Raw genomic sequence first — 24,987 nt, forward strand, 5'->3', positions numbered from 1 at the left:
TTACTGACAATTAGTCATAAATATGCTTGCAACTAAGAAGTACTCTCCTATTTATCTAAATGTCGATGGGGCAGACGTGAGCGTGTTGAAACAACATCTGTCTGTGCTATTTTCAACAACAACCTACTAATTGTGTACTCATTTTTTCAAGCTGATATATAAATCTCGCGAAATTGAAAAATAACACGTGACTGCACTTCCACAAGCAAAAGAAAGCAGTGCCCTCAAACAAGCTCACTTTAAGGTGGCCAGTATCAACAAAATAAATCTAGCAAAAAAAATGCAGATCACGCACGTTATCAGCTTGGGTGTCCAAGATCACAGCGCGATCCGTGCGCTGTGATCTTGGACACCCAAGCTGTAATCAGAACAGTGTTCCAGCCACTTTGTCAACGAAAACAGTTGCCCATGAGATTCGGAAAGTGATAAAGTGATGCGTAATAAAGCGAAAGAAATCAATGCAAGATTCCGGCCCATGTTTGCACTTGACCTGTACCCTTGCAATGTGTGGAACTCTGTCACTGACAATGGAAGCAAAAGAGGCAAAGTGGTTGCTTGCAGTAAGCTTATTAGATGCGAAGCAGCTCTTTGACAAGATCAATCCATCGTGTCACTTCAGTATGTAGTGAAACCTCAAAAGAGAAGATGAAACATGTTTACACCACATCCGATTAAATGTTGCATATACGAATTACTTCAAAAACAATATAAGACATAAGTCACATCCTTTGTGAGTGCACGATATATGCATCAGATAGGCAGTCTCTGAAGATTGCCTTAAAAACACAACAGGACATAAACTTGGTGTTGAAAAATATTCTAGGCCCATGGCAGAACAAGTCCAGTGCGTTGGACTCCACAAAAGGGCTACTGACATTCTTACAGAACACAGGCCTGAATGAAATCATTGTTCCCAGTTCCCAGTACTGATCTGCAAGTTAAACTTGCAGATCAGTTTAACGATTATTTTACTAGTCTGGAAAAAAGCGATTTTAATATTGCCGCGACTGAATTTTTAGGTCCGCGCAATGCATACACAGCTTTTTTTGCGCCCACAACTTCCGATGAAGTCTTCCAAACTTTTATGTCCTTAAAAAATAGCAAAGCACGTGACATAAACGGGTTACAGATAAGACCGATAAAGTTTGTGGCTGACATCTTATCACCTGCACTTACTCACATTTTTAATCTTTCAATATGTGCCGGAATCTTTCCTCAGGAAATGCAATGCGCGAAAGTTAGCGTCATTTTCAAATCTGGTGACAGAAATGTATTCTCGAATTATCGGCCAGTGTCTGTTCTCCCTGTTATATCAAAAGGATTGGAAAAAATTATTTGCAAAAGAATAACGGCTTTCTGCGATAAACACTCGATTATAACAGCGCAACAGTACGGTTTCCGTGAAGGAATGTCAACAGAACTTGCCCTACTAACACAAAAAGAGTTAATCTTGAACAGTTTTGAAAATAAACAATTTATGTTGGGTATCTTTGTTGACTATTCTAAGGCGTTTGACCGCCTGAATCACCGCACTTTATTTACAAAACTAGAACATTACGGATTTCGTGGCACTCCTCTTGAGTTAATAATTTCGTATCTAAAGCACAGAAGGCAATGCGTTGCCATCATGTCAGAACAATCTACACTACAAAAAATAACTCAAGGAGTACCGCAAGGTAGCATACTGGGGCCCATACTATTCAACATTTATATCAATGATATAACAAATATTTCTAATGACGCTGACTTCATAGTTTATGCAGATGACACCAGCATTTTCTTGAGATCAAGTGACATAAGTACTCTCTCGGTCATCTCTAACAATGCACTGAAATGCTTAGCCGAATGGAGCTTCGTTAATTCATTAAAACTGAATACAGCAAAAACTAAGGCGGTCCTTTTCACCCCGCCGCAACGACATGATCTTAAAGATTTCAGATTGGAGCTTGGATCTGCTCGCATAGAACTTGCATCAAACGTCAAAACCTTGGGAGTTGTTTTTAACAATCATCTCATTTGGAATGATCATGTTGATCACATTGCCACCCGTTTAGCGAAAGCCTGTGGGGTGCTCTGTAGACTGCGCTATACTTTACCGAGGAGCGTTAAACGCATGATTTATAACGCCCTATTTTCCCCTCACTTAACGTATTGTCAGTTAGTATGGGGTGACACTACAAAAGTCAATTTACATAGGTTGAGTGTGCTTCAGAAAAGAGCAGTTCGTCACATAGCAAATGTTCAGTATGATGCCAATACTGGAGAACTATTTTCCACCCTTAAGATCTGCCCCCTCGAAAATTTCTATAACGTTAACCTCGCTTTAAAATGCCAAAAATACTTCCGATGCAACAACCATAGTTTTTTGTTATTATGCAAGCTGACTATACCTAAAGCTATCTCATATAACATAAGGGAGAGAGACAGATGGCTCATACCTTTTTCGCGAACGAAATATGGGATGAGCAGTCTGTCATACCTTGTGCCACGCTTGCTCAACGAATTTGAAAGAAATGGCATTTGCATACAAAGATCTTCAAGAAGTGCAATAAAACGGTATGTGGGTGAGCACTTATCTTCAAAGTAGTAGTGCGCGTTACGTTAAGTTATTTTTTATCAAAAAATTTGCCTGTTATACAAGCTTCTCAGTTTGTTAAGATGTTTACATACATGATGCATAATGGTCTTTATTGCGCATACAAATTTTGTACATCTCATTTGTGCGAAATAACCTGTGTATTCCATTATTCTACATTATTTCCGCTTGCGTTATGCACTGTTTCATGATTTTTCTGCTAGATGTGATAACCGAAAATGTTTAATAGAAATGTGAAATTAGAGATGTTTAAATGCATGGTAGGTTGTTTTTGGCTGTCGAGAATTGGGGCAAGGACCTTTGTCAAGCTGCTGTATAGCAGCTTTTTGTTCTTGTCCTCGTGTTCATTATCTTGCTGTAATGAATGCCAAATAAAATTGATTGATTGATTGATTGATTGAAATGTTGTAAATAGTGCAGTGCATGACTGTGTTATGTGACGGTTATGCATGTATCTGACTGTATGTGTTATGTGTTTATCACTGTATTTATCCTAGTCATCACCTGGCACCTGGAGTAGACTGTCAGGTGGAAAACCAGGCAAACCTCTCCAGCTCTTTAAAACAATTCTCTCTCCCTCTCTTTGACTAGCCTGTGTAACGCTGTCCCTCCATCCGCACCACTCTCCTCACCGCAGGTGTTGGAGCGGTGTCAAGTAGCTCACGCAATCCTAGCAGTGCGTGGTGACGTCTCTATACCTTGCATGGCGCGCACTCGCCAAGTGTCAGCTCTCCACGGTACCTTCTCCACCGCTCGCAACACTTTAGCCCACTCTTCACGTGGGCATCATTTCACCCGCGCCACCTCTCTCCATCTGTCGGCGAGAAGTCGCGAGCCGGCGGGTGCGCGCGCTGTGAGTGCCCTGAGAATCTCGCAACGCCGACAATGTGGACAGCGCGCCGCTGCTTGCAGCGCGATCGCGCTTACGGGCAAAACGCCACCGCGGTATGCTTCCCGCAAGTGTGCGCGTACATTTCCCGGCTGTCGCCGGCGATGCGAGTTTAGTGAAGCCGATCGCGTTCGCGAATGGCGACGTGAACACCAACGAGGCGCGAGCCAGGGAAGCCATCCGCAAGCGTCGGCAGTGGAAGACCAGCGGCACCGACGAAATGCGAGTCAAGAACACCGATCGCGTTCGAGAATACAGACGGCACGCGGGTAACACCGACGAGACGCGAGCCAAGGAGGCTGAGCGCAAGCGTCTTCAACGCGTTCTGCCTCGCGTGCCTTTGCGTTTCAGCGCTACACCAAGTTTCACTTCAAAGCGTTCTTCCAGAACCCACGTCGACGCCCGTTTCAACCGGGTCAACGTCGTGCGCACCGCTTCTGCTTCGCATCCCATTAGGACTCCCTTCGAGGAGATTGTCCATAGTTTTTCTTTTTTTGGTGAGCTGCCTTCTTTCGCGGGTGGAAGCGCAGTCAAGTGTTATATTTTCCATATTTCGCGAGCTTTCTTTATCAGCATAAAAATGAGCACGCAATTAGTACGTTGTTGAAAGTGTATATATCTATAGCACAGACAGGTGTCGGTTCAACATGCGCACATCTGCCTCATGGACATTTATATAAATAGGGAAGTATTTTCTAAGTTAGAATTATAACTATCACTAAATAATAGATTGTCAATAACGAAAAAAATTAGCAGCTGTTACTACAACATACTGGGAACAATATGCAGTAGGTTTCCTTCGCGTAACGCCATTACTACTTTTTCTTTAATCGTACTGCGTGAGAATTGGGACACCCTGCAGGTATGCGCCCTTCTTGCTCTCTCTGTCTCTTTTTCTTTCCCTCCATCTCTGTGGAACTCGCTCTCTCGCACGAAGTTCTAGCAGCGAAGCAGAAGACGAAGAAAGCGAGTGCCGGTTAATGACGATGATGACCACACAGCAAAACGAAAATTAGATTAACAGCTCCGCCGCTAAAACCTCCAAGAGCCGTGCTTCCGCAAATCTAGCTAAGGACCTCATGTCGCAATATAAATTCATTCTTTTTATACATACTAAGCGCACCCCTTTTGCCTCAGTTAAGTCACCGATTGTAGCATATAGAGAAAGAAAAAAAATTTTTTTCTTTCTCTATGATTGTAGCACCTCGAGCACGCGGGTACGTGGAGGTCGGGTACAGCACCTCGAGGAGCCATTTTGGCCGTTGCCTCGTGCGAACGTTCGTGGTAAAAGATACCTGGTAGCTCCACTTGAAAAATTGGGATTAGAATTAAATGTGGCAGTAATTTTGTCATCGTTTGGCAGCATTAAATTCGGTTATAGCCACAGGGACGTCTGCTCTGCGGTATTTGAATACATAATTGAAACAAAGCGATTGCCATGTTAATCTGCCTATATATATATATATATATATATATATATATATATATACTGTAGGGAAATAAATATATTTATCCTTGTTGACAACGCTCCCGTTGTGCCATATCCTATATATATATAAAATCAATTCAGACCCACCATTACCTCTGTCTCAAATCGCATCTGATAGCCTGCATCGCTCGATCCCTGCTCAGATATACTCCTTTTTCGATTTTCGGCTTTTCTTTCTATATATTTTTTTCAGCCCAAAATTACGGTGTGTTTGAAAAACCATAAGCCTTTTAGTTAAGATCCTGCCGCCCGGTTCTTGGCCGATCCCCCTTTGTGGGTGTGCGCCAGAGTATCAAGGATCATCATCATCATCCTGATGCGACACGTCAGAGGCTTCTAGGCACGCACCGCGCTCTAGCGACTTCGGTCACCTCACTGTGTAATCTGCAAAGTTTTGCGAGCTGGGCGACGATTCGTATTCAAGTAAGATTTCGAACACGCAAGTATGCGCTAGTTTCACGTACACTTCACTGGGCGTGATGTCCAGAAACGACCTTTTGCTCCGCCATGGCCTCCGAGATCACGCCGGCAGGGAGGCAATGCCTCCACTTACCCGAGCCGAAGCGTCAAAGAAGTCGCGCAAGATGGCGTAATGCGAAGTACCGAACGCTCCGACGGCGACGTTCGTCGTGGCGCGGGATGATGCGCGCTGGCAGATGAATCCATCGAGTAGAAAAGATATTGGGATCGGGGCATTGAAGCTAGAAATTATTGCGCGCGCGCTCACAGTATACGCGAAGCCTTTGGCAGACGCACTCGCGCGGTAGAAGCTCAGCCGTCCGAACATACTTGGCCAGAACGCTGCGTCTCAAAGGATTGGTGAAACTGCTGTTCGCGATCAAGCCCGATAGAGTTAAAATTTCTCAACAGTCATTGGTTTCCTTCTGGCAGACTGCGTAATGGAGCCGAACACGCACGATAAAGAAATCCGGGGCGAGTTCCATCGCAATCAAGTGGCCGTGGGAATCCGTTAGGCCTAGCTTTCGAGAAAAAGAGGCGCCGCGGAGCTTTCGCTTTCAATGCTGATTGTGTGAAAGTTCAAGGCGAAAGACCCGCGAGTAGAAGTCGGGCGGCGTCATTAGCACGAATGGTTTTAAAAATAGCTACGCCCCTAGTGGTAGTCGGCAATACCAGAATAGCGTCTAATTTAGTGGATCGTCTATGAGAGCACACACACCTATCTGCACTCTCGGCGTTTAGTGTTAGTCAAAGGGACTGTGCATTGCTTTGTCCTCAATTGAGCCAACAAAAAAAGACTTCGTTGTCGCCGGTGCTCGGGTAGTCACATGACCTCTGCGACATCAAAGAGTTCTCATACATAAGCGAGGTTTTGGTGGCAAAAAAAAAAATTTGAAATCATACCGTGATCGCAAATTCGTGCAATACTTTAACTATTTAAATAAAGTGTGCATATCTTATGCGTTATCATACCACCTATATAACCCTAATTCTCAAAAGACTGGAAGAACGAAGCCACCCAGGTATGCGCACAGAAGTACAATGGCTGATATTACAACCTCGGCAGTGCATTTTCGAGCGGCCACACCGACTTGGCACAGTACAGAAAGGATTATGGCTGCGCCCAGAGTATTTTTTTGTAGAAAGGTCGATAAGAACTTTATGCCGTGGGTGTCGTCTGGGGGCTGTGAAAGGGGCACTAGCACCCGCTCGAGCCATCCCAATACTGTCCACCATCCAATCGAAATCGCCATTGCCTCTGTCACCCAGCTGAGATGCAATGACGGTTCACACTTTCCCAAGGCAAAATCCTGCCAATTCTCATGCTTCATGCTACTACAAAGCAGAATAGATCACCACCCCAAACCACACCCATGGTTGTCTCACGTGACTGTCTCACTGTTCAGCAGCTCTGCAGGCCAAAAGTGTACACGTCGATTTCACGAAGTAAAGTTTAGGAGTGCATGCCTCTAAAAAATTGGTTTTGTGTTCACATACCATTCAAATTTGTCCACTCATGAATTTATTTTTCCTATGCAGCAATCCACGACTCAAGATAACTCGCCTGCAGATTCTGACAAGTAGAGAGTCGCTGCAACTCCGGAAAAATGTCATTCACACAGGGAAAGTGCAATGCGCCCTTGGGCTCTGATTTAGTTGAGGCAGCCCTGTGCAACCTGAAGGGCCAGGTCTCCGTCGTGAAAGATTTATATGGATTTATTACTATAGAACACCCAATACATGCGACAGTGTTTGCACACTGGTCTACCATCATCAATCCAAGAATGCACAATGGTAGAAAGTTTAGTCCTAAAGAGGGGGATAAAGTTGTATTGGACATTAAAAAGAGTCCCCCAAAGTTTAAAGCACGTTATCAAGCAGTTCGTGTGAGGCTACTGGAATCGGAGGTCGGCATTAAGCAGTTTCGTTACCCGACTCTGTCAGCAACCCATCAGGGAACCAAGAAGATCTCAAACCAGGAGGGCAAAATTGACTCTGTACATCAGAACGGGGGCACCGTGACTTTCGGTAAGGAAAATGAAGAACGTGCTACCTTTGACAGACGGTGCATACCTCGCACACTAGTGAGACCAGAAGAGAAAGTATGCGATATTTTTTCAGTAGGCACTAAGGTATGCTTCGATGCATGCCTCATGACTGACAATGCCACAGGCACCACGCAGTGGCAGGCCACGCGGGTTACGACAGTGATGAAGGAAAAATTCAGTAAAGTCTTTGACATCGACTTGGTGGCTCCTGTGAGTGGGAGACACAGCACGAAAAGTAACCCGAGTACCGTGCCCATCATGGTGCCATTCACAAGTGACTCTCGGCTCCCACTCTATCCAAGTTCATGGAATCCTGCAAGTAGCGCCTTTCAAGCATACCGAAGCCGAATAGTCACCACGGCGTCCTTCACCGCTGGAAAGGAGAGCTCTCTTTCTGATGTGTACGGAGAACAGAGGAACATGGACCAGACGCTGAACTCCCGCCACACGTCTATGCCATCTCTGACCATGGCAATGAAGAGCACAAAAGAAGTTACCGATCGTCACAGCGTAAAAGACAAGCCTGCTGTAGTGCCTCTGGGTTCGGAAACTCGGCGGGCACGCAGTGATGGTCTTTCGTCTACAGAGCCAAACACCACTGCTCCAGCCAATGGACGCCCTCTCCCAGCTAGCCATTACCAGCCACTGTAAGTCTGCACGTCTACAGAGCTTGCATTTCAAGAAATTAATAAAGAAAGCCAATTATCCAGCTTAGAGTATTGCTGTTCGTTTGAAAGAGATACAGAAAAAACCACTGTATAGAAAATTAAGCTTCAAGAGTGAAACTGAACCAACTAAAGGATTCCGGGCACAGCTGTCATATTGTAGGGGGGTCTTAACGCTTTCATTTCATGGCAAACTACTTCACTATGACTAATATTTCCAAAAAGACACTACAGAAACATGCATTTTTGTGTAACCGGCTTCTCAAAAAAATCTTGATAGTCCTGGCAATTTTTTTTCACATAAGATCATCAACATTACTTTTGTTAGTAACAATTATATATATTTTTAAAATTAACCTATTGCTTAGATTAACAAAGGGACGCAACTTGACCATTGCGTCACTCTGTCTGGCCCTGGCCCAGTGCATTATAGTGACAGAGAGATCAAAACCGCCAATGAAACGAAAACCCTGCTTCTTGTTCATTCCTGACACACGTGCCTGCACACTTCGACTTCATGTTTTAACACTGTACTATGAGTGCCTTCTTTTTGTTTGTGCAGTAAAGCCAAGTCTCCCAAAAGGGCATTCACTGAAAGTGCCCTATTTACCATCAACCCTCACGACATTGGCCCTGCTACTAGCACTGCCGGGAAACAACTGGCGCCACAAGCCAGCAACATAACACCTACGACCTCCGTTCAGAAGCAGCTTGCTGCGGCTCTTCCCTCCAAACCTGAAGCCGGCTCTCAGTACGGTAAGCACTCAATATTGTTTCGTAAGAGCACCACCATGATATTTTCATCATGTCATCCCAGTTTTCAAGAAAGGAAGCCGAGCATCGCCGAGTAACTACCGTCCGATTTCTATAACAAGCGTCACTTGTAAGGTAATGGAGCATATCATATACTCGCATACTGCTAACTTCTTAACATCTGTAAATTTCTTTCACCCAAGTCAGCATGGTTTTCGCAAACATTACTCCTGTGACACTCAACTTGCTCTTTTTCTGCACAATTTACACGTAAACCTAGACCGTAACATTCCGACTGACACAATATTCTTAGACTTCGAAAAGGCATTCGACAAGGTCCCCCATGGTCGTCTTTTACTAAAATTATCCCGTCTTAACATCCACCCCTGTGTTTTAAACTGGATACGAGAATTTTTAACCAACCGTCAGCAATTTGTTTATGCTAACTCACGCTCTTCATCTCTAACACCCGTTCTTTCAGGCGTATTGCAAGGTACCGTACTTGGTGCCCTCCTCTTCTTGATATACATTAATGACCTCCCCTGTAATATTTCTTCTCACATCCGTCTATTCGCAGATGATTGTGTTGTTTACCGCGCAATTAATAACCCCTCTGATCATTCTATACTACAATGTAACCTCACCCGCATACAGAACTGGTGTAACACTTGGCTCATGTCCTTGAATGTAACTAAAACTGTGTTAATGTCTATTCATCGTCGTCAACATCACGTTGTTTATAACTACAGCATCAATAACAACCAGATTACTACAGTCGATTCATTTAAATATCTTGGTGTGTACATCTCGCGTGACCTAACTTGGACTTGTCATATTAACCACATAATCAATTCTGCTAATCGTACTCTAGAGTATATACGCCGTAACCTTTCGCTCGCTCCTGCTTCTATTAAAAAAGTTGCCTTCGAAACCTTTGTCCAGCCAAAGCTAGAATATGCTAGCGCGATTGTTGACCCTCACCACAATAACCTCATTTACGCCCTCGAATCTGTCCAGAACCGTGCGGCACGGTTTATACTGTCTAACTATTCGTACACATCAAGCATCTCGGCACTAAAAGCAGAGATTAACTTATCCGATCTGGCTAAGCGCCACAAAATCGCACGTCTTAACCTTTATCATAAATTCTTCCATTCTTTGCCTTTAGATAACCCATACATCAGAAGAGCCCACCGCATTTCCCGCAACAGTCACTGTAACGCAGTATATCCACCACAAGCCCATACTGTGACCTTTCATCAATCGTTTTTCCTGCGCACAGCCCAAAACTGGAATCACCTGCCCACCGAAGTCGTCACCATCATCGACACCCAAGCATTTAAACGGCTCATCGAAACTATCCCATCATAACTACCATTATATTGTTAGCCTTTGTAATACCCACTCTCTCATGTAATATCCCAACCGGGACCTTTGAGGTAATAAAATGAATGAATGAATGAATGTCGATATTTTCGCCCGTGATATGAAAAAAAAAACCCCCCAAAAACCATAAAAGTATGTACGCAGTCAAGAAAGATTCCGACAGATGATTTAGTATATATAATGATCGATTTTATAAAACAGTGCTGGTTATTTGTGTTGAGGCAGTCAGTTGATCGTGCGATTCATTAAAAAATATGTGCAGTGCTTCTGCAAATTTTTTTTATCAGCCGCATCGCCGTTATTACACTATGTAGACGTTTCTAGCATCACAGATGAGCAGATGACCCAAGTTCAACATTTCAATGACGTGACAAAATTAAGACTGTGAATTGTGCTTTTCGAGTCCAATGCTTTCATACGCCAGTCTATGGATTCTGGTAAATGTGCTTCAGCTTTCAAAGTATTAGTCAGCACACCCTTGTTCTAGCTGTTGTCTTGATGGTTATAAAGTTTAGCACGACCCGCTGTGAAAATAAAGTTTGGCTGGTACGTTGTGTTCATATTGCGTTTGTTTTACCATCTACATTTGTTCAAGCTTTCAAACTGTTTGATCTTTTTCAAGTATCCAATCTTAAATTAGGACATCCATCACCTAGAAACAATCTACACAGTGCACTGAGAGCCTTTTTTGTGCATAACTTCATTTTACAAAGAACAATCTTGCATTAACATATTTAGGGTCTCATATTGACACCACCTGGTTTGGTATGTTACAGATGCAAAACAACAAAATGAGCTGAATGTGGACAGTACATCTGTAAGTAACAAATCGATTCATTCCAACCGATTCGTTCATTTACCTTAAAGCTGATTTGTTCATTTTTTGACAGTGGAAAAGCAGCTGTTCACATGAAAGGTCTAGTGAGTGGTGGGTATAGAAATGGTGCATGGAAAGGCGAGATGTGACATAATGTGACACGCCAGATCATTTCATGGCCAGAATGTATGTGCTTTAGATAAGAGTTTGACAGAAATAGAAGCGAGTCAGAGAAATTCATAATGATTTAAGGCAAGCTGCTTTATCAGCACAAATACCCATTTTTGATATGAAAACCAGCTGGGTAGTACATAGATTCTTGAGGAGCTTTGAGTAAATGATGCACAGCTAGTGCTTCACACGGTTAATCTAACAACATCAAAATTAGATCTGACAGCCTCATTTGGTTGTAGCACTTCTGAGCAATGCATCATGCTGCATTGAGAAGTGTGAACCAGTCATTATGTCATCGTGAACAAACCACCGGTCGACAACATTAAACTTGTATACGTTTTGATATTAGTTGGCACTTTTCTTTGGTAACGAAGCTGCTGTACGAACGTGTAGAAGATACACAGCAGTAATTTTATTGAGAGTGGGCAACAAGAACGCTGTGGCATCAACAGGGACCCTAACCTGTGCCGTAGAAAGAGTACAGAAAGTAGCCATGGGCTATAGTTTGCCGAGATTCAAAAAGTGACCAGGTTCGTGCTCTTAAATCTTGTTCACCATTTAATTTGGTGACGTTTGATGGGCACAGCTGGAGGGAATACATGTGGTTTATATGTGCTTTATTGCACGCTCTGCAGGCTAGAAATAACAAGAAAAGCCCAGATGGCCTTCAATAAATAAATCGTTCAGCCAAAATATCTAGCAAACTTATTACGCATACTGCAGGTTTGCACCATGTGCGTACCTCTAGAGTGCCTTCAATTAGTCAATGAATCAATCCGAATTGATAGCAGCATTAGCACACATGTATTTTCAGCCGGCTTTTCGTGTGGCTTGATTCAAGAAATGCACTAGTGTCAATCAGTAAATTAATCAATCTAATTGGCAGTATTAGAACAAATGTATTTTCAGTCAGCTTGTCATGTCGTTTATGATTCACGTAATCATCAACCAATAAGTTGGTTAATCTGGATTTCTAGCAGAATTAGCGCAAATAGATTATCAGTTAACTTGTCACATGAATTCTGCTTCAAGCAGTCGACTAACCAGTCCCATGTTCTGCAGGTTAACAACAGCAGCAAAGATAACACCGTTAGGCGCAACTCGGCGAGTGCTGCGCCACGTGTCCAGTCTCCAGAGTGCCCCGTGTCTGTGCACGATGACGTCAGGGGAGTGGTAATGCGGGTGTACGAGCATTCCGCCATAGTCGGCGTGAAGCATGGCGGGCTCGCCGACTACACGGATTTGCATGCCTTTTCTTTTTACAAGGATGGAACGCTTGTTAAGGACGACTTGCGCCACGTCCTCCGGGTGGGTGATAAGGTCACAGTGGACTTCATGTCGGGCAGCACAGGCTGCAACCTCATAATGCACTGCAACATGTTCTGGCAAGGAATGAAGCCACAGGGTGTGGAATGCATCAGCCGGGAATCGTTCCAAAGTACGCTAGAGGCGTTGATGGCAATGGAAGTACCTCCACCAGGTGCCAGCATTCAGAGGCGAGTGCCATGGGCGCTTTCTTGATCGTCATGGCATTTTATAGGGGTCACAAACCCGCAGAAAGCAGACTCTGCTATGAATTGCGCAGCCAGATCTCAGTTGTGTGCTGGAGGTAGACACTAGAAGCAGTGCGCATAGTTACTGTTTTCTCAAGCATTTTTCATTTTCATATAGATGTTTGTGCTTACTCTCATTAGAGTGTCGAAAGTTTGCTCCTCTATGTCGAATCATAGACAGCATGATATTGGCCAATAGCCGACATAACTTGAAGATTGTGCTTGGAATCATATAGGAGGCTTATTGCCAATGGGTGCCACAGCAAGTTTGCGCCACACTGCCACAATCTGCAAACATCACACTGTAAATCCACACCTGAACATAAGAATCACAATGGAAGAGAACCATTGTTCTTCATCACACTCGCCCAAGGCCGTGATGTGCTCTGACGCGACTTCTTTTTCCCAGGCCATTCCCGGAGAAAGACTGCCTGAAGTTAAGTGATTCTTCCCATGGTGAAAAACTCTGCGGCATGAGTGACTGCCTGTTTATATATCTTCCTTAAAGGGTCCCCAAAATGATTTTGTATGGTAGTGTGTGGCTTGGCATAATTAGTTGATATTACAGTAATTACAGCAAAAAAAAAACAAAAATGTTCCATTTCACAGCAGTTTCAATTACGGGGGAGGAACGGGGGTGCAGAATTCAAGTAGGAAACCAATAATATTAAATGCAGTTGTTCTATTTATGTAGAAGTTGTTTAAATTAATTTTGCTCAATTTACTGGGAGTTTACTACAGTGAAACACCTGCAGCAGCTGATGCGATGTCGTCTGCTCACTTACAGTTCCAACCCAAATGTTTCATCCATGGAAAACTCCTCAAGAACTATGAAGCCAGAGCAGCCATGCCTTGAGGTGGTAGAATCATGTGACACCGACGATAGTTAGTAAACTCAAATCTCATTAACAAAGTTGTATCCTACGTTAAAATAAGTTTGTTAATAAAGGTTTATTCCTCATACTATATTTATTGCGAGAAATTTTTATTTATTTACTTTGTTATAATGGACAATTAGCTATATCTGGGTTCGTTATATCGAGGTTTGGGTTCTTGAAAAGGCAAGGCACGTACGGCGTTTCACTCGTAACTGCAGCCCAGTGGCTGCGTTTAATTGCTGCTGTGCCGTGAAGAAAAACTCATGAAAAAGAAGTACTATTCGAAACCTAATCGACCAAACCACTGTTTACTCTGAATCCAATTCAAGGCTCAAGTTCAGTATTTGCCCCCTCTTTAGTTATCGCTGATCCTTAGGATTACACTACATTTCTCCAATCTCCAATTCTATGCTTTGCTTAAAAGTTGCTTGCAGGCAACATGCGTTCTCACGTGTTCCAGAAGTTGGGCTGCTCCTGCAAGCTTCTTGTTTGCCTTTCAAACACCCGCTGCGAGCACATCAGAAAACCAAAATATGTGATACTGCATTCATCTTAATGACTTGCATCGATCGTTATCACTGCCTAATGTTTCTCTCTCTTTTTCTTAGGAGTTGGTGATTATCAAGAGGAACTTGCTGTGAGTAGTCAAACTACGACTTCCTAACGAAGCCAGTTTAAAGAAAAATCAACTGGGATGATACAACCTAATGGGAAGGTTGAATTTCTCACATAAAATCTATAACGTTTCGATTTTCTGGCCCTTCTACCATAATCTTCTAAAGCAATCATCGACCTTGTGTAAGATTCAATTACCTGGCCGCTAGAGAGTGGTGTTTCAGCAAGCACCTCGTAGATGACCTGACACTCTTGCACATCCAGGTGCCTTACATTGGTTTATTAAAATAGGTCTCTAGTTTAACTAATGAAAGTGCAGATTGCCTTACCTCAGTTTATTACAACTAGTGTTAGTTTCTCATCATAGTAAATAATTGTGCAAAGTGCTTTCCGGGTATTTTATGCCGAAATTCCTCGCTTCGATCAGTCATTTCGTTTTATTTATTTGTTTATTCTATTCGCCCCTGGTCATTGATCCTGCGTGATAACTAGTATGACCACTATTTCGTCTACTATAAGGACGCTAAAACTACCAGTACTACTGCTACCACTACTACTACTGCTACTACTACTACTTCAATAAAAAAACAGGCTGCTCGATCAATTACTTTTCTTCATTCATTGTAGGAATAAGTGTGCTCAAAGCAAACATTATTATTTTCTTCTTGCAGAAAGCCACTGCAAAACTTGTTGTAAAGTGCCTGAGGGACGTCGTCCATGAGGAAGTTCAGGCATTGAGGCGGGAGTTGTCCGGTGAGATGAGCGTTTCTTCAGAAGGCTTTAACATGAGGTTAGCATTTGCTGCATAATTATCTTATGCTGTGTTGTACCAATGACATTAGAGGGGCCCTGCAACAGTTTTAGAAGTGATCAGTGGATGACTGAGGATCAGTCAATTGTCTCGCAATTCGAACGCCACAGAATTTTTCGGATCCGTCAAGTGCGAGCTGAAATGTACTGAAACCTCGATATAACGAACCCCTACATAACCAAATATCAATTATAAAAAAGTTATTGAACAATGATCTTGTAATATACAGTGTTGAAAATATATGTTTATAACAAATTTTTGGATATAATGAACTTATTTTCGCGTCAGATACAGCTTTGTTACGAGGTCTGAGTGTACAAAAACCAGCGACCATGCTGAGAGTTAGCAGTGGGTATTACAAGAGTGCAAGAAGCTCTGTCTGTTCGTCAGCACACTTCATGCCCTTGAGCTTTTTTAAAAACGATATTTTGGTCTGTCTGTACATTTGTTTGTTTGTCCACCCTCAACGGCATCGAGTATTTCAAACGGCCGATCTCACCTGCAGCGCCCACCAATGTTGCTCAAGGTTGAGCGTTCATGCTTGTGTAATTGCCAATTAAAAAGAAATAATTGTGCATGTCTGGGGCACTATAACAACACATATATATTCTGCATGTGAGTCTTTTACTAGAAAAGGCATACCTAAGTAATTTTAAGGACCGTAGCGCTTATCACGCTGCCCCGACCATGCAACGCTTGCACGGAAAGGCGAGTGTTTCCAGCGCTTTGCTAAGACGAGACGGTGGTGGCACCCACCCGTCGCCTTGCGTTCTACACCTTATCACTTCCGAGATGGGCGCGCACACCCGTCTCAGAACCACACGTTTTGTTTTCTAAGAAAACTGCCAGATGGCGCTCATGTCTCATGTGTGACATGACTTGATGCGCTCGTTCGCCTCCGCTGCACACTCTAACGCAGCACCTCCAGAATACCATTCACCGATTTTCTTGCACAGAACATCAAATAAATGTCTTGCTCACTCTCTCCACACGCAAGATTATCGTCTTTCGACGACGTTTGCAGATTAAATGCAGATAGGGAGCCAATTTTTTTTTACTTCAACACATGGCTTACATTCAGTGTCATCGTGAATGTGGTGGTGTAATTCCATACTGTGTGCATTTACAGTAACATTGAGGGCAGCATAAACATGTGACGGCAGCAGCAGTAACTATGTGGCGCATGATGCTCAAGTCGGCCAATGACCGTGGACTTTGTGCTTGTGATGCGGTCATTTTGAGTTATGGCATCATATACTGAGAGAAGTGGGAGAAATGTTCTCTAGAGCATTGACAGCCGATCGGCAGGCTTTTCTAACTCTGCTCGAGAAGTGCAGCAGAGCTCCTTTAAAAATAATATCAAATTGGAATGCGTGCCTACACAGGTCTTAAAATAATGAGATCCCGAAGTTTGACCCAAAATGCATTAGTATTCCTATAACTTTCAGACTTCAGAATATAATAACGTTGTGTTGTTTTAGAAAGCATGACAACTAAACATGCTTACCACATTGGACAGAGCTTATCTTAAAAACTGGTGTTAGCTTTACCATTGAATTGAAGTGCATGGGTACTGTAAAATTCTTAGCTTCATTTCTGTGTGTTATGATGTGTGTGTTTAGTACATAACTCATAACAAGTTTAATTGTTGAAAGTTTATTAAATGAGACCCTTTCTTTGAGAAGCCTAGCTACTAAGTGAAAAGATATACACCACATGTCACCAAAAATTTTAGAAAACCCTAAATGCACACACACACATACACACGATGTTTCTTATGGAAAATCCACCGGTATTTTACATGTGTTTATGATAATAATAAAAAACAGCGCTGCTTGATCACACTGACAAGAATGCAATACGACGAGTATATGTTATTTTTGTTCATGTTTTCTCGCTGTACTATCTTTCTTTATGATGGAATTATTCTAACAAGCTTGAATCCACACCCCTTTTTAAGTAGCTGATAAGTTTCCTGTTGTTTTCTCACCACAAGCTCTGACAGCCCTGGGGCCTCCACTGTGGCTCCTCCCCCAGGAAAACCTCAGATCAGGTCAGATGAATCGCATCACAGTGCTGCAGGTTAGTACTGAAAGAGAAAAATGTGCATGCAACTAAATAGGCCAGTGGTTATGATAATTCTGCTGCTGATCTCAAATTTTTCATGCTTGATTTTGAGCTGGTACCGCATTAGCAATCCATTGAGGGACTTGACAATACAAAAAAATTTCATCCGATATTGAGTTCATTTCTCTAAACATGTAAACAGCACAAGGTGAGATGGGCCACAGTTTCACCGCAAAAGCAAAGCAATGTATGTGATAGCAATTAACTAAAATGTTATATAAATAATGCTGGCTGCTAAATCCTTTATGATCCAATCTGGCATAACTACAAAAATGTTGACATAAGGAATATGCCAGCACATACAGACGTAAAAGCCATGTGCTGATGTCTGTCAGAATATGCATACAACCAGGGCCTTCGGATCATTTGTAACTGCCATGGGAGTGTCGCAGCACTGGCTCCTTCGCTTGACGAGGCCGGCCACATGTTTCATCTGTGCTGTGACTCTGCCTTTTTACAGTGTTGACAAGCATTCATTCACATATCGAAAGTATATGCAAAGCAATGTTACCAATTTGAGCGTTACAGGGAACTTGATGGCGACGACAGAAACCCGCTGAATGTGCACAAATTATTTCTACGTATTGCCATAAAAGGCTGCTTCAAGGCACCTCGACCAATATGCCAACCGTTCAATTAAAGCTGCAGTGGCAACATGCAGCATTGGTGCCTTAGTGCAGCTATAAAAATTAGGTTCTGCAGCTTAACCTCCCAAAACTGCTCGGTAATTGTGAGGCTCACACAGACGGTAATGTTGAATTCAACATGTGCCCAAATCTTGGTGCACAAATACTTTTGCATTTGCATCTTTCAAACTGAGGCCACACAGACCTGGTATTGAACCCACACCATTAAGCTGAGCAGTGCAGTACTACAACTCTTGAGCTTCCATTGCAAGTACCAAGAAAGTAATTTTAAAGACCTAAGTACATATGCAGCAATGCCAAGTGACCACACTGCCTCCCCCCTAAAAACAAAACAAAACAAAAAACGCCAGGCGTTCGTAGAACCCACAGCAGATCAATCACAGCAGAAACTCAAAGAGTGGCCTTTCAGAGACTTTTTTAAACATTCTTTGGGTAACTTCTCTGAGCCGGTGACGATGATGATTTATACCTGAAGCTTTTGTAATGGGTTGGAGCATCCTACTATCTACTCGTTACGCCATTCACATTGTCTGACCCCTCATTGTTTCTTTGCTGTCGTGAAACACTTCATTACTCATAATTAATGCAATTCCTTTCCCCTTCGTGAAGCCTGCCCAAGGCCTGTTTGCAATGGAGTTTCAAGCACCGGCATTTTACTGTGGTAAAATACTAAACTGGTAGGCAAGGGACCCGGGTTCCAATGCCATTGTGTCCTTGGCATTTATTTACTTTGTTTTTCTTTTCTTGTTTTGCACGTCGGTGGTTACGGGCACCGGCGGCGGGCTGCGCAATGCACGCGACCCTTTTTGTGATCTCGCAACAGCTTTCAATATAAAGAAAAAAGCCGGGCATACATAACACTTCTTGTACATACATGATACACAACAGGAGGCAAAAAAATGGCATCCCCTTTCTCTTCTGGGCTCCACCCACTTTCTCTCTCCCACATGTATGACACAAGAAATTCCATAATGAGCTAAGTAACGAGAAACTTCGACTTGGATCGAGTACACCTTAATCAAGCTGTGCAATCATAAATGCAGCACTAGCAGTTTTTTAAAATGTTAATTCCATTTTCCACTTTCATATTTCATTTAGCTTTGTTGCAACTCTCAAGCTGCACCTCGCACCAACTGAAATGTGCCAATCAGCATATGCTTGCCGTGCAATTATCACCAATACTGCCTTGTCAATCTCTTTTTCTATTATATTTACGGTAATATCAAGGTATATGTTTTTGTAACGGTTGTGCAATATGTCCCAACTATTCCGTTTCTCTGGCTTGTATGTTTGTTTTTCTAAATATAGTAACGTTGAAACCTGTCGCATTAGTATTTTGTAAGCCAGTTGCACTACTTGCTATCGACGCATCATCTTTTCTCTCTCTCGTATATTTAGGAGCTCGCCAGCTGGAAATACAAGATCTTCATGTGAGTGGTCTCTTTGCTCTGCCATGTGAAAATTTTGAAACAAGAAAAGCATGTTTGGATGAATTATTAATCTTTCACTCATTCGATTGTAACAGGATATATTTTAGTTTTGGTTATGTTGCAATTGCCTGTGTGTTTTTACACTTTTTCAAATTCTCAGATATGAACGCATTAATTCAGTATTGGTATTATCATGAGGCAAAATATTTTTTGCAGAAATAAACTATGCAATATATATAAGAAATATTTAGTAGTTACATGACAAATGGTTCAGATAGCTAATTACAAACTTCTAGAGGGCAGATGTGGGCAAATGATGAAATAGAAGTTTGGTAATTATGGATCTAGCACGTACCACTGCTTTTCATCAATGTTTTAAGTAACAGCATCTTAAAAGATCCATTGCACTGTTGATGTTGATAGTTTTATCAACACTTGTATTATGCTAATTGCACTAACAAAATTCTTATCATCCAACATGGTCTACTAATGTTCAAGTTACAGTGTATGGAAAAGATGCATCAACAGCTGTGTTAGGCTTCAATTGTGCAGTTAAACATATGAGTGTGTGGATCTGAAAGTTGATTAGTCAGTTAATCTACATGGGTAACCAGATTGACAGACTGATTAACCATTGAATATACAGGTATTTTCAGAAAGGTGCAGTTGCCTTTCTAGGCATTAGCATATTCAATCAGCTTTAATAATAAGTGGAGTTTAGCGTTCCAAAACCTCGATACTATTATCAGGAACTCTGTAGTGGAGGGCTCTGATAATTTAGACCGCTTGGGGTTCTTTTACGTGCATCTGCGTCGAAGTAAACGGACCTCAAGCATTTTTGCCTCCGTTGAATATGTGGTCGCTGGGTTGGGGATTCGATCCTGCGACCTTCCGTTTGGCAACTGACCTCCGTAACCACTATGCTATAGTGGCAGGTAACTGTCAGCTTTATTGCGCACTGTTGCAAAGGTAGTACTATGCCTCTTATGGTATCGTTGGTTAAAATTACAGCTAGCACTGTTGTTTTTCGCAAAAGGACAAGTGTGCTGCTTTTCTGTGGGTGGCGCTTTCTTCTCTTTTAGGTTGTAACCCACAATACACTAAAACCTCATCAAAACAAATTAGCATATTGCATTAAAAATAACTTGTACACAAAAATATGTTATAAAAGCATATTACTAATACTATATTTTGGGAAGGCTATTCGTCACCTACTTCGCCGAGGTTTGCGTTTAGTACAGTAGCGCTTTCGCTGAGCGACTAATACAGTTACCGGGACTGCGAAAAAAGTGTTAAAAAAATCTATAAATGAACAATTTCACTCATAGATGTCGATAAAAGCAGCATTTTTTTTTTTTTTTAAGGAGGGCGACCTGAAGATTATCTCCTCACTCATTAGTGAGGGAATCGATGCCATCCTGACCGAGCTAAGGAGGTTGCGTCGCCATCCTGGGAGCTTGGTCGACACCATACGAGACAGGTCAGGCCTGAGTGGTCATCGTCTAGCAAATGTGGGGCCCTTTAACATGCAGGTAAAAACTAACTTTAAGTAGCCTGTTGAAATCTCGTGACGAGAAAGCTGAGCTCTATGCCATATCCATCAAATGCTGCTATTATCATCTCTTTGTGTAGTCAAGATGGACCAAAAACGTTTGAACTTAAATGAGCCAAAGGCAACTTAATGATATCTGGGGTTTTACATCCCAAAACCACGATATGCTTATTAGAGATGCCGCAGTGTAGAGCTCGAGAAATTTCTAACAGCTGGTGATTTTTGTGTACACCTAAATCTAAGCGCATGGGTGCTTAGTATTTTATTCTGACCGAATTGTGATGCCTCTTTCAGATCTTGTACCCGAAACTTTCAGATCGGCAGTAGTGCACCATAACAACCACATCATCGTAGCTGCTTCCATTACTACGATTCTGACCAATAGCGAGGAATCTTTTTTTTTTTTTTGAGGGGAAGGGGGGCTTTTGTTGAAGGATTTGAAAAACATTTATTTTTATTGTTTATTCTCGGTGAAACATTCTTGACTATCCGTATTTCTAGAGGGGGGGGGGGGGGTCTCTGGTTGAAGGTGCATTTGATGATTGAAGGTGCACGCCTTGTTAATTTTTCCTTTTGTCTTTCCTCTCTCTCTCTTTTCAGCTATGGTTCAATTCAGGATGATTTGCTTGTCGCTGTGAATAATAGGCCAAGGCCAATAGATGTTTTATAAGGTTGTTTTAGAATGTGTTTTACACAACGTATAAAGACTATTGTTGCAAAGTAAGTCTCTTCTTGTGCACTATGCCAACTGTTCAAGCAACCAACTTCACCTCCTGCTGGCTTGTTGCAATCAATCCCATGTCCAGAGAATCCTTTTGCCGTTGTTTGAATAGACCTAGTCGGACCTCTTCTCGTAACATCTGCAGGATATCGATGGATCATGACAGCCATCGACCACCTCATGCGGTATGCAGAAACCGCTCCTACGAGCTCCAGTTCTGCCTTTGACATGGCAGCCTTTTTTTTTAAAGCTATTGTCTTGTATCACGGTGCACCCCGTGTCTAATTATGAAATGGAAGCGCACAACGTAGAAGCAGACGGAAAGACAGGGACAAGCACCCCGTGTGTTTGTGGTAAGACTTTCCTATCCACAGTAATTGAAGAAATGCTTAAAAATTGTCGCACACTTCACAAGACCTCGTCAGCAAACCATTGTCAGACCAATGGTATCACAAGTGCTTTCACTGCACACTAATTGAAATAATATCCATGTATATTCGGCCAGCTTACTACAGCTGGGACAAAATTTTACCATTTGTGACATCCTCGAACAACACCGCCGTCTAGTGCACTACTGTGTACTCACCCTTGTATGTCGATTGAAGCCGTTCGGCAAGATTCACGATCGACGCTTCTTTCTTCCGCACTCCGACCGTCACTTCTACGACTACACCCGACCAGTTTGTTTCGGGACTTGAGAATTGTCGGCAACTTGCTCGGTTTAGTACCGAAGTCAGTCAACATGATCACAAGCAGTGGTACAACAACATCTCTCATCATGACATCTCTTTCCTTCCTGCCGACGAAATTTTCCTTTGGACGCCTACTCGTGTTTCAGGATTGTGTGAAAAGTTCCAGTCTCAATTCCTTGGTGCCTACATATTTACTGAACAAACACCCCCTGGGAACTATTATATCACTCTCGTTGACGTTTTTCCTGACCACCGCTGCTACTGAGCAGAGCAGCCTTGGCTCAAGTGTGAATCAAGAAGTGTGTTCAGGCCTGAATGTTGTCTCACAGTACATTTGGTTAAAGATGCAGTGTACCGACTCTCTGTGTGGTTGTAAGCATGCTCCAGTGACGACACGTTTTGTCCACTTACAGCCAGTGAACATACACACCAAGATGCATATGAAGTTGTGCTGTGTACCAGAAGTGAAGTAATTCATTTAGAAAAATTTATATTTGAAATGGAACAAAATTTTCAGCATTTCATTATATAAACCACTGTACCGTGATTGTATGCTAATGGGAACAAATGTGTCTAGGGCAAGGCAACACTCAACCTTGATATAACAAACTCGGAGATAACGAATTATCGGTCATTACAAAGTAATTGAGGAATAGCTTTGTCATAAATACAGTGTAAAGAATGTACGGTTATAATGAACCTTGATGAGATATAACAAAGCATATAGTGGCTCCGTAGCCAAGTACCGGCAAGATACAGCTGCTATATACCTCAAGAGGAAGGTATATAGCAGCTGTATCTTGCCGGTACTTAGCTACAGAGCAGAAACCTGGAGACTTACAAAGAGGGTTCAGCTTAAATTGAGGACGATGCAGCGAGCAATGGAAAGAAAAATAGTAGGTGAAACCTTAAGAGACAAGAAGAGAGCAGAGTGGATTAGGGAACAAACGGGCGTTAAGGATATCGTAGTTGAAATCAAGAAGAAGAAATGGACATGGGCCGGGCATGTAGCGCGTAGACAGGATAACCGCTGGTCGTTAAGGGTAACTAACTGGATTCCCAGAGAAGGCAAGCGGGTTAGGGGGAGACAAAAGGTTAGGTGGGCAGATGAGATTAAGAAGTTTGCGGGTATAAATTGGCAGCAGCTAGCACAAGACCGGGTTAACTGGCAGAACATGGGAGAGGCCTTTGTTCTGCAGTGGACGGAGTCAGGATGATGATGATGATTAGTGGCAGATGTGGCTTTGCAATAATGAGGTTTGGGTGTATTTGTTAAAAAGCTGAATTTTCTTTTAGCTTGAGAATATATAGGCATTAATTAAGAGTTTCAACCTGTGGTAGCCTTACCAACTTGCAGTTGTTCATTGCATTAGATTTGTGAATTAACAGAGCAACATTTACATTTTTTGTGAAGGCTCTGACATGAAGGCTTCTGTCACATTAGGTCCACATTAGGAATGTGGAAGATCAACTTTGACTTGTGATTGAATGAAACTGTTCGAATACTAAGACATTTTTATTCCATGGTGTCGTTATGATTGCATCCATCTATTTTTTTGGTTTCTCTTTTCCCCATTCATGTCTTACATCAGCCTAAGTGCCTGCTTTGCATGCGGCAACTCATAGCAAGGAAATGTCTAGCTGTTATCAATGCAGAAATTCTGGTACTGGCATTGTTGGTTGTGAGGAGAAATGAGTGCTGTCCGTAAGCAAAAATTTGGAAATATATGCAAATAAAATGTCTTATAAAGTGTTTCAGAAAAAGCCCTATGTGAATGTCATATAAATCGAGGGGTATTCATTACACATTCAATATTGCATGGAAAAAACATTGAATTATACCAGGTGTGTCTGTAAATTAATATGAATTGCACAAGTGGTTGGTTTAAAGGCGCACCATTTATAATGTGCACCGACATAGTCATCTTTATAAGCAACAGCATCAACCAACTGTGCAGCTGCAGGGGTCTCATGGTGGAAGAAAAAAAGACCTCGAGCCGGGAGCAAGTGAAGAAGCAAGACCTTATGAACCACAGCTCACAAGACTGACATAATGGCCCCCATGATAAAATGGAGCCTTGTCCTCCTTGTGTGGAGGGAGCCTAGTAGATTCTGAGGCATTTCCAATAAAGTTGTCCTTTTTTCTCACTGTTTTTGTATTTTTTGCGCCTGTTTTTTCGATTTCTTTCTTTTTCTCACTCTGTGTTTGCTTCTCCTTTTTCCCTTTCTCTGTCAGACCCTCTGCTTATTTCTCTTCTCCTTTTTTCCTTTCTCTGCTACTTTCTCCCTCTACTTCTCTGGATTTCTTTCTCTGCCTTGCTCTTTTTTTTTAAATATATTTTGTGTCTGTTTCCACATCTATCATCCTTGTTATCTCTCTCTTTGCCCCTTTCTTTGTTTCTCTCTTGGCTTTGCTCAATTTTTTCTTTCATGTCTCTTCCTCCCTCTTTCCATCTTTTTATGTGATTATTACCTAAAAATATTTTCATTTCTTTTCCCATTTCGATCATGTGAACACTTGCGTGTGTTGTACTTGGTGGCAGGGGGGGGGGGGGGGGGCTCCTTGATTTGAAGGGGGGAGCTGGGAAGGCAAACGGTCATTTCGTGCTACGTGTGCCATGGCGACAAAAAAAAAAAAAAAAACTGCAAAGAGGAGGGGGGGGGGGGGGGCACACCCCCTGGATA

General features: G+C 42.4%; 1 protein-coding gene and 1 long non-coding RNA gene across 2 annotated transcripts in view; one reads left to right on the top strand and one right to left on the bottom strand.

The window, feature by feature from the left end:
- Positions 1-24,987, bottom strand: part of LOC142771600 (uncharacterized) — a 56,299-nt gene that overhangs the window by 29,989 nt on the left and 1,323 nt on the right. The window contains exon 2 of the long non-coding RNA XR_012886013.1: positions 17,124-17,222. This is a non-coding gene — a long non-coding RNA (uncharacterized LOC142771600). The remainder of the gene's footprint in view (positions 1-17,123; positions 17,223-24,987) is intronic.
- LOC142771599 (uncharacterized) lies at positions 13,089-24,513 on the top strand. The gene is made up of 7 exons (XM_075873302.1): positions 13,089-13,714; positions 14,316-14,344; positions 14,994-15,112; positions 17,130-17,215; positions 19,306-19,337; positions 20,702-20,869; positions 24,261-24,513. The coding sequence occupies exons 1-7, from the start codon at positions 13,591-13,593 to the stop codon at positions 24,354-24,356; spliced, it is 654 nt and encodes a 217-aa protein (XP_075729417.1). The 5' UTR covers positions 13,089-13,590; the 3' UTR covers positions 24,357-24,513.

This window comes from Rhipicephalus microplus, chromosome 9 (assembly GCF_043290135.1).
Source record: "Rhipicephalus microplus isolate Deutch F79 chromosome 9, USDA_Rmic, whole genome shotgun sequence".
Taxonomy (NCBI): domain Eukaryota; kingdom Metazoa; phylum Arthropoda; class Arachnida; order Ixodida; family Ixodidae; genus Rhipicephalus; species Rhipicephalus microplus.

Excerpts from the sequence above, each read along its gene's own strand:
- LOC142771599 (XM_075873302.1), top strand. The coding sequence starts at position 13,591 with ATGCGATGTCGTCTGCTCACTTACAGTTCCAACCCAAATGTTTCATCC. Across the intron at positions 17,216-19,305 it reads ATCGCATCACAGTGCTGCAG|GAGCTCGCCAGCTGGAAATA; the intron begins GTTAGTACTGAA and ends TCGTATATTTAG. Across the intron at positions 19,338-20,701 it reads TGGAAATACAAGATCTTCAT|GAGGGCGACCTGAAGATTAT; the intron begins GTGAGTGGTCTC and ends TTTTTTTTTAAG.